This window comes from Xyrauchen texanus, chromosome 40 (genome assembly GCF_025860055.1).
Source record: "Xyrauchen texanus isolate HMW12.3.18 chromosome 40, RBS_HiC_50CHRs, whole genome shotgun sequence".
NCBI lineage: Eukaryota > Metazoa > Chordata > Actinopteri > Cypriniformes > Catostomidae > Xyrauchen > Xyrauchen texanus.
Genome location: NC_068315.1, coordinates 13,968,953 through 13,982,111, shown reverse-complemented (window position 1 = coordinate 13,982,111; position 13,159 = coordinate 13,968,953). Strand labels below are relative to the sequence as shown.

The 13,159-nt window shown below is 36.2% G+C and overlaps 1 protein-coding gene and 1 long non-coding RNA gene across 5 annotated transcripts in view; one reads left to right on the top strand and one right to left on the bottom strand.

The window, feature by feature from the left end:
* Window positions 1-2,894: 2,894 nt before the first annotated feature.
* Window positions 2,895-4,506, bottom strand: LOC127633848 (uncharacterized). The gene is made up of 2 exons (XR_007969266.1): window positions 4,364-4,506; window positions 2,895-2,925 (listed from the first exon to the last, which is right to left on the bottom strand). It is a non-coding gene; the product is annotated as an uncharacterized LOC127633848 (long non-coding RNA).
* Window positions 4,507-8,120: 3,614 nt separating this feature from the next.
* The window catches only part of spata20 (spermatogenesis associated 20), a 46,735-nt gene continuing 41,696 nt past the window's right edge, over window positions 8,121-13,159 (top strand). For 2 of the 4 annotated variants that reach the window (XR_007969259.1, XM_052113172.1), the window contains exons 1-9: window positions 8,121-8,385; window positions 10,064-10,201; window positions 10,363-10,427; window positions 10,536-10,690; window positions 10,789-10,932; window positions 11,446-11,647; window positions 11,850-11,980; window positions 12,340-12,444; window positions 12,827-12,901. Coding sequence is in view for 3 of the 4 variants with exons in the window: in XM_052113172.1 (XP_051969132.1) it covers window positions 8,180-8,385; window positions 10,064-10,201; window positions 10,363-10,427; window positions 10,536-10,690; window positions 10,789-10,932; window positions 11,446-11,647; window positions 11,850-11,980; window positions 12,340-12,444; window positions 12,827-12,901 (1,221 nt within the window). In the remaining variant the exon portion in view is untranslated. Of the gene's footprint in view, window positions 8,386-10,063; window positions 10,248-10,362; window positions 10,428-10,535; window positions 10,691-10,788; window positions 10,933-11,445; window positions 11,648-11,849; window positions 11,981-12,339; window positions 12,445-12,826; window positions 12,902-13,159 lie in introns of those variants that run through there. The other 2 variants (XM_052113173.1, XM_052113174.1) reach the window with 2 other exon arrangements.

Sequence of the window (13,159 nt, the reverse complement as noted above, 5' to 3'; positions counted from 1 at the left end):
TCTTCTGCTGAGCACAAACCAAGATTTTTAGAAGAATACTTAAGCTCTGTAGGTCTTTACAATGCAAGCGAATGGTACCACAATTTTGAAGCTCCAAGAAGCACAATAAGACTCCAGTGGTTAAATCCATGTCTTTAAAAGTGATATGATAAATGTAGGTGAGAAACAAATCAATATTTAGTCTTAAGGATTATTTTTATGCTGCCTTGAGCAGCAAAACCGCACATTTGGGAAGGCATCAGGGTGAGTAAATGATGGGAATATTCATTTTTGGGTGAACTATTACTTTAAGTGCATTAGACTGCACTTTTAGGAAGTTGGACATTGTCACTTTCCAATTAGAATGGAACACAGCATTATTCCATATCCAAGAGACTATGGATAAAGCTATAATGCTAGTCTGAATGTCTTACCATCAGGCAGTGAACAAACTGGGTGAACAAACACCCAGTGTTTGTTCAGGCCCATCAGGATTGAGTCCATCTCAGCCTCCCTCTGGAGGTGACGGCATCACGGATCACGTTCTCCAGGAACACCTTCAACACACCGCGAGTCTCCTCGTAGATCAGACCAGCCTCCCTCTGGGCCTGTTTCACCTCTTGTCGCTCTTTGGCCAAGGCACTCTGCACCATGGCTGCTTGGGAGAGAGATCCATCAGGGATCTGCCAGAAAAAACGAATATATGCAGGTTATAAAGCTGCACGATTATGAAAAAAAAAAATAAAAAATCATGATTTCCCCTTCTCTTGATATTGTAATTAATAGAATTTTCATGAAAATTACTTTGTATGGGCAAATGCAAGCCACATTCTTTATGTAGGCTACATTTCCAAAAACAAGCCAAGAATGGTGTTACTTAATTAATTTACTGTTGTTACATTAATATATCATAAGAGTGTTCTACCTTTGTCACACCATTACTGATAGGCTTATGCACTCAACTGACATGTCTGTGAGTGGTTAAAATGCTCAACCATTTATAAAATTGTAAATAGCTAAATTAACACAATGTGTCCAATTTAAATTTAATTGGAATGCTGTAAGTGACACTTACCCTAGCAAGTTACAATCAAGCATTATATCTAGTTTAGTCAAATATAAAGCTCTTTACTCCTTTTAAAGCAGCAGAACATTATTCAGGCAGCTTTTTAGAGAGAGTGTGTACCTTGATGATCTTGACATGACAGAAGAACAACATCTGGAGTTATTCACACCAAGTAATGACAAATCTAGACATGACATGTATTATAATGGGCTTGTGTGACCATTTTTACAAGTTTATTTAAATTTTGAGGTGTTAAAACATTGGTAATGCTCTTTAATCTTTAAATTAGTAATAATAACCATATAATACTATCTATGGTTAATTTTGTGGTTTTATATGTGGCTTATACCAACAAATTGTTTTAAAAGGTAAACAAAGCAGCCTAATAATTTTCAGCTTAGGCCTATAAACATATAAAAATGTAAGTAATAATTTAAGTTACCAATTGTAATTCGTAAACATATTTTTTTTTTTTTTTTAGAGGTATTGTATTGGTATTAATATCGGCGATACTGACCTGAAAGTACTTGGTATAGGATCGAAAAGAAAAGTGGTATCACCCATCTCTAGACAGGACCAGAGCCATATGGCTCTGGACAGGACTATCCCAGCATTAATGGGAAACTTGATATAACTAACCCATCACAACAAGGAAGAACTCAAAAATATGTCAAAATAAAAGTCCCGCTTAAATCTCCTTTCAACTGGATGCGTGAAATTGAAGAAAAAAATATAACTACTGAATAAAAATGAAATATTCAAAAAGTAGCAATAATACTCATAATAACAATTATATAATATTAAATGGTTGTTTATTATCTGTAGGCAACATCACAAATGAAAGCGTTTTATCAGCATGTTGTGATTCAGCCATTGCAGCCTTGACAGGTAATCCGATTTTTTTTTCCATTAATGATTTCACAAATACTGTGAAGCACTGTTGAGCAGCATTTTATTTTATAAAAAATGTAATTGCATTTATTTATATGTGCGCATACACACACACACAAACACACACACACACACATACAGAGATGGAATAATGTACAGATTTTGCTCTTATGGAAGTTATTTGGTACTTTTATTCACCAAAGTGGCATTCAACTGATCACAATGTATTGTCAGGACATTAATAAAGTGAAAAATTATTATAAAAATTTGAATTTTTCTTAAACTACTTCAAAAAAATTCTCCACATGCAGCAATGACAGCTTTGGAGATCCTTGGCATTCTAGCTGTCAGTTTGTTCAGATACTCAGGTGACATTTCACCCCACACTTCCTGTAGCACTTGCCATAGATGTGGCTGTCTTGTCGGGCACTTCTCATGCACCTTACAGTCTAGCTGATCCCACAAAAGCTCAATGGGATAAAGATCCATAACACTCTTTTCCAATTATCTGTTGTCCAATGTCTGTGTTTCGTTGCTCACTCAAACCTTTTCTTTTTGTTTTTCTGTTTCAAAATGTATTTTTCTTTGCCATTCTTCCCATAAGGCCTGCACCCCCCGAGACTTCTCTTTACTGTTGTAAATTAAACTGGTGTTGAGCAGGTAGAATTCAATGAAGCTGTCAGCTGAGGACATGTGAGGCATCTATTTCTCAAACTAGAGATTCTGATGTACTTATCCTCTTGTTTAGTTGTACATCTGGCCTTTCACATCTCTTTCTGTCCTTGTTAGAGCCAGTTGTCATTTGTCTTTGAAGACTGTAGTGTACACCTTTGTATGAAATATCCTTTTATTTATATTTTGGCAATTTCAAGCATTGTATAGCCTTTGTTCCTCAAGACAACGTTTGAATGATGAGCTTCTAGAGAAAGCCATTTCTTTTTTTCCATACAAAATTAGATTTTTCTCAGCAAGACTGATTACAAATTCAGCTGAAAAACAAAACACACAGTAGATGGTTACTACAGCCAAATCTATATGTCATTGTGAAACAGCGGGTGAAATATTGGAGTCTAACATCAATCTTTTAAAAATTAGTTCAGTTTAGTTTAATCATCATCATAATAATAATAATTAGTGCCCAACAAATGTTTTTCATAGTAACCATAGTTTTCCATTAAAAGATCAGTTAATAAATAACTGCTAACACTAAACCCCTAAATAAAGCAAAATATGTGGCTTTATGTTTAAGAGTGCTTGATAACAGCGGTGATTAATACCAAGTTATCAAAGTTTTACTGTGGTAACAGTGTGATGTTTTGACTATGGTAAAAATAAGAGCAACTGGGTACATTTTCAAATAAATAACCTGCCATGCCATGCAGCTCTTACAGGACACAACCATATCAATGGCAGTAACCAGTATTTATTTCAATTATAAATCGGCAGATTACAGATAAACTAACAGTGCAACATAAGAACTGATTTTGGAGTTCATTGATGTACACACTAACTCGAAACGCACATCGTGACTAACTATCGCTGACTAACACTTCAGTTGGTAAGATTTGTTTTTCTTGTAACAATGGTAAGAACAATAAACTAATTAGAGCCCTGTTCAAAACAGATATTATCACAGTCCCATATGTGGTTCCATACTGGAATAAATTTGTGAAAAACATTGACTGGAAGAAGGTCTGGCTCTTACCCAACCGATATTTGCTGACCAACAAAATTAGAGAAATATTGTTTAAAATAATTCATAAGTTTTACCCGTCTAATGATCATATTGTTAAAAAAATTAAAAAAGACATTGATGTAATGTGCACTTTCTGCTCTATGAGTATTGAAACAGTTACCCATTTGTTTTGGCACTGCCCTTTTGTCCAAAGTTTCTGGTCTGATATTTGTAATTTTATTGCAGAAAAAAATTGAGAAAGATTTCACGTTGTTTTGGAAGGATGTTCTTTTTGGTCTTTATGACCTCAACAGAACTAAGATTAGGCCTAATGAAACTTTCATTATTAATCTCATTATTCTCTTGGCAAAATTTTACATTCATAAATGTAAGTTTGCGCATTCCAAAACATCTTTTATTGCTTTTAACAACGAGGTTAAGCAATATGTCAACACGCTTAAGTATTCTCTTAATCAAAAGGCAACAAAAACTGTGAATGTGTGTAAACAATTTGATATCTTTTTGTAAATCCGTACTTCCCCTGGCAAAATGTGATGATGTGAGTCTTTTGTTTATGTTTTGTTTATGTTAAAACACCCGCAATGTTGGAATCTGCACAATGTATTATTTTTATAATGGAGATGAACGTTCCTGTAAACTGTGCAAAAAAAATAAAAAAAAAAACATCGTGACTAACCAGCTAGCTAAGCAACAGTTCCTAACAACGTTAAGCTTAAAATGTATCAACTCACCATGGTCCTTATCGTTAATTCTTAAATGAGTGTCCAATTCTGTACAAACTTTAGACACCAAAGACAAATATTCGAGCTTTTTCAGCTCGTCCTGACCGATCTCTGCCATCTTGCAGTTGTTTTATCGTTTACCGGAAAAACATGACAACGCGTTGTCTTGTTAGGTAACTTCCGCTTTCAGGTTAGATTGCGAGCGACCTCTAACGGTCGTGTGAGGGAAGAATGAAAACGTTGCTCCGTTAACTTTTCAGCGCCCTCATTTAATTTCTTTTGTAAAGATCTTAAAATATTTTATGACTCATTGAAGTCAATCACTACAAATAAGAAGTGCATAAAAACATCTCATATTTTGAAAAAAATTGTCTGTAGAATTTAATGTTTTACTCTGTATAATGTAAGATCTGTTTTATGTTTCCCCCAATATCTGTTTGTCTTATGTTTGATGTTAAATGTCATTGTAAGCTTTTATGAAAGTTGAATAAAAAAAAAAAAAGAGGCACTTACAATGAAAAAAAAAAAATGAAAAAAAAAAAAACTTTTCAGCATCTGGGTTCCAGAAGAATTTCACCCATTAATTTCTTCCAAAGTCTTAAAAAAATTAAAAATAAAACTTAGTTAAAGAGTTGTAAAGCATGCACCAAACCAACCAGCTCCGGGGTAAAATGAAACATTACATACTTTATTTTAAGGCAAAAAAAATAAACAAAAAAAAAAAAAAATTGATAGATACAAAAACATCTTTCATAAGCTTTCATAAACATTGACTGTTTATTGGATATTGCTACCTTGCTTAAAAACATGGTGGTACTGTGTCAAACACAATGCTATATTCTCATGCAGGTAATTCAGTGTAATTTACCTTTTTCACCAATTGTGATATCAGCCAATATTGCGTTTAACCTATCTGTTATAGAAGATTTAATTATTTTATATCATGTATTTGTATTATTTCATATCAAATGTTTGTTGGGAGAGAAATTATGTTTGTAAATTAGAAGCCAACATAAAAGAGCCTGCCTGTGGAAATTGGAGTTATGCATCAAAACCCCCATCAAATTTATTGGGGTCACGGATCCAAAAATAATAAGTGTGAATCAAAATAATAAGTGTTCTGTTGTTTTTTTGCAGCATATTGTAATATGTATAGATTTTTTATTCATGCTTGTTATTTTTGATTTGGCTAATTATTTTATCTGAGCTAATTATTTTTGGATCTGTGACCACATACTTTTGATGGGATTTTGATCCCATAGGAGTTTATCTACATGGAAATCGCATTTAAGAAGGAACTCTATACCACCAATTTACAAATAAAATACAATTTGGAATTAAGTACCATAGCTTTTCATTATTTAAAAAAAATGTTGAATCCAGTTCAAGTTGAACATTTTATTAGAAATATACGCATATATAAGTGTGTCATTCAGAGCGCGTCATTGAAGTGGGCGGTCGCTTCCAGTCTTATTTTGCTGACTTTCTTGGCCACGGTTCTCTGATTGGTGGATCTTTCAGTGCTGTACCACGGGTACTGTAGTTGTTCACCAGGAATTGCATTAATAGTTTTTCTCAGTTGCTTTGGTACATTTCTCGAATCATCCTTAACATTTGCAAACCAGTAAGTGCATTTCTCAAAACAATTTGTAAAAACTGAACCACACAATGGATTACCTGCAAAACCCTGTAACTTGCTCAAAATCCTGAGTTCATCTCTCAAAAGGAAATACACCAATCAGCCACAACATAAAAACCTCCTTCCTAATATTGTGTTGGTCCCCCTCGTGCCACCAAAACAGTGTCATCAGTCAGTTTGTCATCAGTCTTCGAATCAGTCTGTCCATTCTCTGTTGACCTCTCTTATCAACAAAGAATTTGCATCCACAGAACTGCCGCTGAATTATTTGCACAATTCTGAGTAAATTAAGTTTACAGTTGTGCATGAAAATCCCAGGACATCAGCATTAACAGAAATACTCAAACCAGCCCATCTGGCACCAACAATCATGCCACACTCCAAATCACTGTGATCACAGTTTTTCCCCATTCTGATGGTTAATGTGAACATTAAGCTACTATCCTATATCTGCATGATTTTATGCACTGCACTGCTGCCACACAATTGGCTGATTAGATAATCACATGGACGATTCTTGGTGCAAGATGGGCTGGTTTGAGTAATTCTGTAACTGCTGATCTCCTGGGATTTTCATGCACAACATTCTCTAGAATTTACTCTGAATGGTGCCAAAAACCAAAAACATTCAGTGAGCAGGAGTTCTATGGACGGAAATGCCTTGTTGATGAGAGAGGTCAACAGAGAATGGCCAGACTGGTTCAAACTGACAAAGTCTACAGTAACTCATATAACCTCACTGTCCAATTGTGGTGAGAAGAATAGCATCTCGAATGCTATATTGAGATGCAGGTTGGCACTGTTATGGCGGCACGAGGGGGTCCTACTCAATATTAGGCAGATGGTTTTAATGTTGTGGCTGATTGGTGTGTTTATGTCAATGAACAGTGCCATCAGAATGACAAGTCTTTGTGTCATTGTTCACAAATAAGAGAGTCAAATTTCTTAGCCAAGTCGTCATTTTAACAGTGTACTCTGTCAGTAGGCTATTTCCTGATGTAAACTATGGCTACGGTTTTGATGGCAATGATTGAAAATGCACAAGGCTGCACTTTTTCTGTATGGCATAGGACTATATCAATTTCAACAGTACAAAGTTACACATAAACTGTATGCGGGATATTGATTGCAAGAGATTGGACAGGATTCACCTTTACTATTTTACTGTTGGTCTGTCAATAAATGATAGTACAATTTACAAAAAATGTCTAATATAAATGTATAGAAATATGCTTGACAGATTATGACAACATTCAACCATTTTGCTTATGCAATGAACTGCCTAGATGTTTTGGGGTAAGACTATTCAACAGAGAACCAGTATAATATATTTTGATCAACATGACATAAGCAATTGATAATAGCAGGCAATTGTGCAAAATCAGTTGCATTAATGTACCAAAGCATTGGTAATATGTTCAGAAGAATGATAAATTGCTATGATGTGCACAAGTAACTATGAAGTGGAGGATGAACAAGTAGTTCTGAGAATTTCAATGGTGATCTGAGAAATGTACCAAAGTACGGAAGAGGATTAGGGCCAAGCAATAATAATAATAAAAAAATATATATATTTATATATGCGAGATTAAATTTAACGAGTTTTTTCTCGAAACACAACGACTTTATTCTCGATATTTAATGAGTTTATTCTCAAGATTGTATTTCGACTTTTTTCTCCAAATTTAACGAGTTTAATCTCGCATTATAATGACTTTATTCTCGATATTTAATGAGTTTATTTTCAAGATTGTATTTCGACTTTTTTCTCGAAATTTAACGAGTTTAATCTCGCATTATAATGACTTTAATCTCGATATTTAATGAGTTTATTCTCAAGATTGTATTTCGACTTTTTTCTCGAAATTTAACGAGTTTAATCTCGCATTATAATGACTTTAATCTCGAGATGGTTTTATTTTTTTTATTATTGCTTGGACCTAATCCTCTTCCGTACATTTCTAATATCACTCCCCTTCGCGTGTGTGTTTTTTCAATGGCTTTATATGAGCAAATAATTGTACTATGGACAAATATTTCTGTATTTACGTTGTCAACAAATGTGTACTAGATTTTATATGGCACAGCAGCGACATCTAGTGGCGATATAGTGAATTACAGTTTCACTCGACTGACAGATGCCTGCGTGAATCCGCAGCACGGTCAGGTAAGGTCGATGCGGATCTATGATGCTGAGATTGGGCTTCGTACGGTCTCCATCATCAAGCACCATCAAAAACATCCAATACGCCAGGCTCTTCACAGGATTCCTTCTGCGAAAAGACAAACATCACACTTTATTTAAGAGCCGGTGCTCTGGACCAGCACAAGCCCTCCAGTTTGGCCAAAAGTTAGTGCCTGTCAGTTTGAAATTGTCCTGGGACAGCTTCAGGTAGGCACTGACCTCTGAGAGTCACTTTCATGCTCCCCAAGCTGAGTTATTATGAATGGATAACCACTCGTTTGCTTGCACAACAGATTATGAAACACTGCAAGCGCCGTTAGCACTGCAGCTAGCACAGATACATTAAGGCGACTTTGTTTCAAAACAAAACGAACCGTCTACCTAGATATAGCAAGAAAGTTAGAATGCGCCTATGATGTCCTAAAAATTCTATCTAGGTAGCTTCATGCTGTGAGACACACCCCAATATTATTTACATGCAGAAAGCTTCTGCTGCTGTGAATGTGCTGCCTGAACTTCAGGGTTGTTTACAAATTGAAAACATTGAAAGTGCTAGTAATCTAGTAGGCAGCATATAATTGTCAGAATGAGATCTTATTTTAGATGCAAACCATTTACACAACGTGAACCTTGAATGCCCCCTAAACAGCATAGAGACCTGGTCGAAGTTGTCTATGTAGGCCATGAAGGCAACTTGCTTTTATTTCATTGGTACCATATTAATGGATCAATATCCTCGACTGGTCCTGCAACATCTTTCAACTGATCAACCAATCATTGCCCTCTGATTTTATTGATAAAGTTAGGGTTGTTACAGAGATCAGTGTCGTGGTCAGAGTGGTGTCACAACATGTAAGTTGGTCCTGGGCCCTGTGATAAGCCCCCTATCATATATATTGTAGAATGGCTGCAACTAACAATTATTTAGATGATCGATTATTAGAATGATTGTTCGACTATTCAGCGATTATGGCAATGATTAATCATTAGCTCTTTACCGATTATTCAGCTTGTGCCCGACCTAATAGATTGTATTAAATGTGCTTAACAATAAAGAGGACACAATCATATTTTAAAAATGCCATTTTATAATCTAGCTGCATTAAGCGTGCGCGCTCGAGGGATGAGCGCCCCCGTGACATAGTGTGCCTCAGCCGGATGCAGTTTCAATCTCTGCCCCCAATCTTAGATCGGGACATTCGCGCAACTCATAGAAGAGGCGCTGACCTCACAGAGAAATGCAAGTTTCGGAGTTTGTAGTTATTTACATGATCTGCTTCCGTATTATTTGAACTTTAATAAAGCTTTAACACATTAAATATAGCTGCATTTTAGATGTAACACCGGGGTGTTTCCTTTAAAGAGCTCTGGCTCCACTTATTCCACAACGAGAGTGCTTCTGTATTTACTTATTTGGTATTTTTGTATAATTCCTTTATACTTTGTGATCTACATCACCTGAAGCTGTTTGGAAAGTTTGGCGTGCATCTGGACTGTGAACTGTGTAATTCTTCTCCTCAGTCAGGCACAAACTGCTGTGCTGCTCTCATGTGTCATCATTAGAATTTAATGTGATCTCATGTTACGATAAATGAAATCAAACAACTATTCGACAATGAATCGTTGTTGATAACGTCGATTAATCGTATTAGTCCTAGTATATAGGCTACTCATAAGGCCCAGGGCAGTGGGGCTTACCTGTAGAAGTTTTGTCCTGGGTCCCATGAACTGATGTGACAGCTGGCCCTTGGTATGGTTGGTTATTAGAAATGCTGTTCTAGGACCAACAAATGATTGTGATCCAGGAAAATGTAATACAAATCACTTGGTGCATGCTTATTTATCACAGATACATTCTCTGATCACCCATCTGCATTTGATGTAGATCCTCTGGAGCGGTCTGCTTTAGCATGGCATCAGGGAGTGATGGAACAAACAGATTAAAGACTCCAAAACACACCAATCGCCTGAGTAAGGAGAAGTCTTCTTACCTACTGCAGCATGCACACAACCCTGTGGATTGGTGAGGAGATCTGGGATCTTCAGGCTTAATGGAAATCACATCCACAGTTCAGATTACTTGAAGTTGTGAATAGATTTGTAATATATAAGTAAATGTAATTTATTATTTTTATTATTATTTATTTATATGTATAATTTCCTAGTGTTTTTTTTTTTTAACAGGTATCCATGGGGGCAAGAAGCCTTTAATAAGGCAAAGAGTGAGGACAAACCCATTTTTCTATCAGGTAACATCCTAAATGTTAAATGTGCCTATTATGGTTGGTCCACAGTGTTTTAGTGTTGTTTGGCACACAGGACTGGCACACATATTACAGTGCTTTTTCTTGTTTTAGTGGGTTATTCCACTTGTCACTGGTGTCACGTTATGGAGAGGGAATCTTTTGAAGATGAGGAGATCGGAGAAATCCTCAGCAAGAACTTTGTCTGTGTAAAAGTGGACAGAGAGGAGAGGCCTGATGTTGACAAAGTGTACATGACATTTGTGCAGGTTTGAAATTGTAGAATGTATTGTTTATGATACTGTAAATTATAAAGGGTCATGCATAATGAAGGAATAATTAATTGGATTAATTGCTTTCGACCCAGGCAACAAGTGGCGGTGGTGGTTGGCCAATGAGTGTGTGGCTCACGCCAGATCTCCGGCCGTTCTTAGGTGGCACTTACTTCCCACCCAGAGACAGTGAAAGAAGACCTGGACTGAAAACCGTGCTCTTACGAGTCATAGCACAAGTAAGAACAGCTAACAGCTGTTTCTGCTCAGATTGAATTTTAAACCAAATTATACGTTTAACTTCTAACACCTTGCACTCCTCTACACGAATGGTTGTCTAGTTACACAGTTGACTTCTTTCTCTGACTCATCTTTATTCCCCTAAGATCTTTCGGTGACAAAAGCAAATCATTTCCCTCTTGTTCTTTACTGCAATAATAGGAAAACAACTTGTTTTATAACTTATTTCAAGCCAGTTATGATAACAATTTTCATGTTGTCTAAATTTTGTCAGTCCAGCATTGGTCAAGCATTTGTTTCAATCATTTATTTATTTATTTGGTTAGTAGCCATGTAATAAGTGGGATAATGTACAGTCAGCCGGTTGTTATCGCAAAATATCACTCTGATGGGTTGCCATCCCCTCAGAGCTATCCATGACCCTAACTGGCTGACTGTACATTATCCAAATGTAAGTCGCTTTAGATAAACGCATATGCCAAATGCATACATGTGCATATTGTGTGTTTTAGTGGCAGAGTAACAGAGGAAATCTAGAGTCCAGTGGAGAGAGGGTACTGGAAGCTCTTAGGAAGGGGACAGCAATCTCTGCCAGCCCTGGAGAAACTCCTCCATTTGGCCCAGATGTTGCCAACAGATGTTTCCAGCAACTGGTTCACTCTTATGAGGAAGAATATGGAGGCTTTCGAGAGGCACCAAAGTTCCCGTCACCAGGTAAACAAACATTGAATTGAATTGAAAGGATTTATCACTGCAACTTGTGCAGAATTTGCTGTTTGTTATTATTTTGTAATTATGACAGAGGTGCAAAACTGTCAACACATGATCCTGTTGAGCACCTGTTTGGGACTCATTTACCTGTTAAGTACTTATCTGCATGAAGAATGTAGTATGGCTCTGTTTTTCTTTGCTACAGTGAACCTGATGTTCCTAATGTCATATTGGGCAGTAAATCGTGCCACCTCTGAAGGAGCAGAAGCACTGGAGATGGTCCTTCACACTCTCAAAATGATGGCACTAGGGGGCATTCATGACCATGTGGCACAGGTGACGTGCGTGCACTAACAGAAACCATGTATTCAGAACATGCCTGTTATTTAAGATACTTAATTCCTTTTATTTCATGAGCTTTCTTTTATAACTCATATAGCTCAATACGTTTACAGCATTTTTAACATATAGTATGTACTAATACATTGTTAAAATCAAAAATTGTATATGTTAACATTAATGCATAATGAACTAACATGAATTAACAATGAACAATTGTATTTTTATTAACTAACATTAACAGCGAATTATAAAAGCTGTAAAAATATATGATTAATTATTAGTTCCTGATACCTAATGCATTAACTAATGTTAATGAGTGGAACATTGTAAAGTGTTCCCCTTCTTTCTTTCAGGGCTTTCATAGATACTCAACAGACTCCTCATGGCATGTTCCTCACTTTGAGAAGATGTTGTATGATCAAGGACAGCTTGCTGTGGCCTACATCGCTGCTTATCAGGTGGGAATATTTGTGTGGGCTTACAGTATGCATGTTTGTGCAGATTATGGTATTATAATAATATTTTACATAGTTGTGCAGCTATTTAAGATTATTGCTTGTGTCCAGCATGAGATTTATTTTCTGTAATAAACAGTTCTGTAATTTAAGACACTATAATAAGGTTTGTATGTATTGGTGTTACATCTTTCTGTTAATGCTTTTTATGTTTAATAAACTACAAGCCATAGTTGTTATTCTATATTTCTATATCTCAAGCCTCATTTATTGTTGTCACAATATGCTTTCATAAAGCAGGTTAAGATAATTTTAAGAGTTTTCTAATGGAGCAACTGATGCATTTTATTGGGTGCGGTGTTATTGTGGCTGTTGATTTCTGCAGGTATCTGGGGAACAGCTTTTTGCAGATGTGGCTCGTGATGTGTTGCTTTACGTCTCCAGAGACCTAAACGACAAGGTGAGCCATCTTTTCCCTTATTAGAACCTGCTGTTGGCATCAGCCATGCTGAATCAGCACCAACCCAGAAAAGCACTGAAATATCACCCTGGTTGGAGCCCTATTTGAGGTCAAACCACTTCAATGCACCCAGCACAGGGTGGTAGCCATATTTTGATGATGAATTATTTGACAGGAAAAAACAACACACAATTAAAACCCCCTTAAATTATGAAATTCTTCTTTGTGATGATGCATGGTGTAATTAAGTACCAGCAA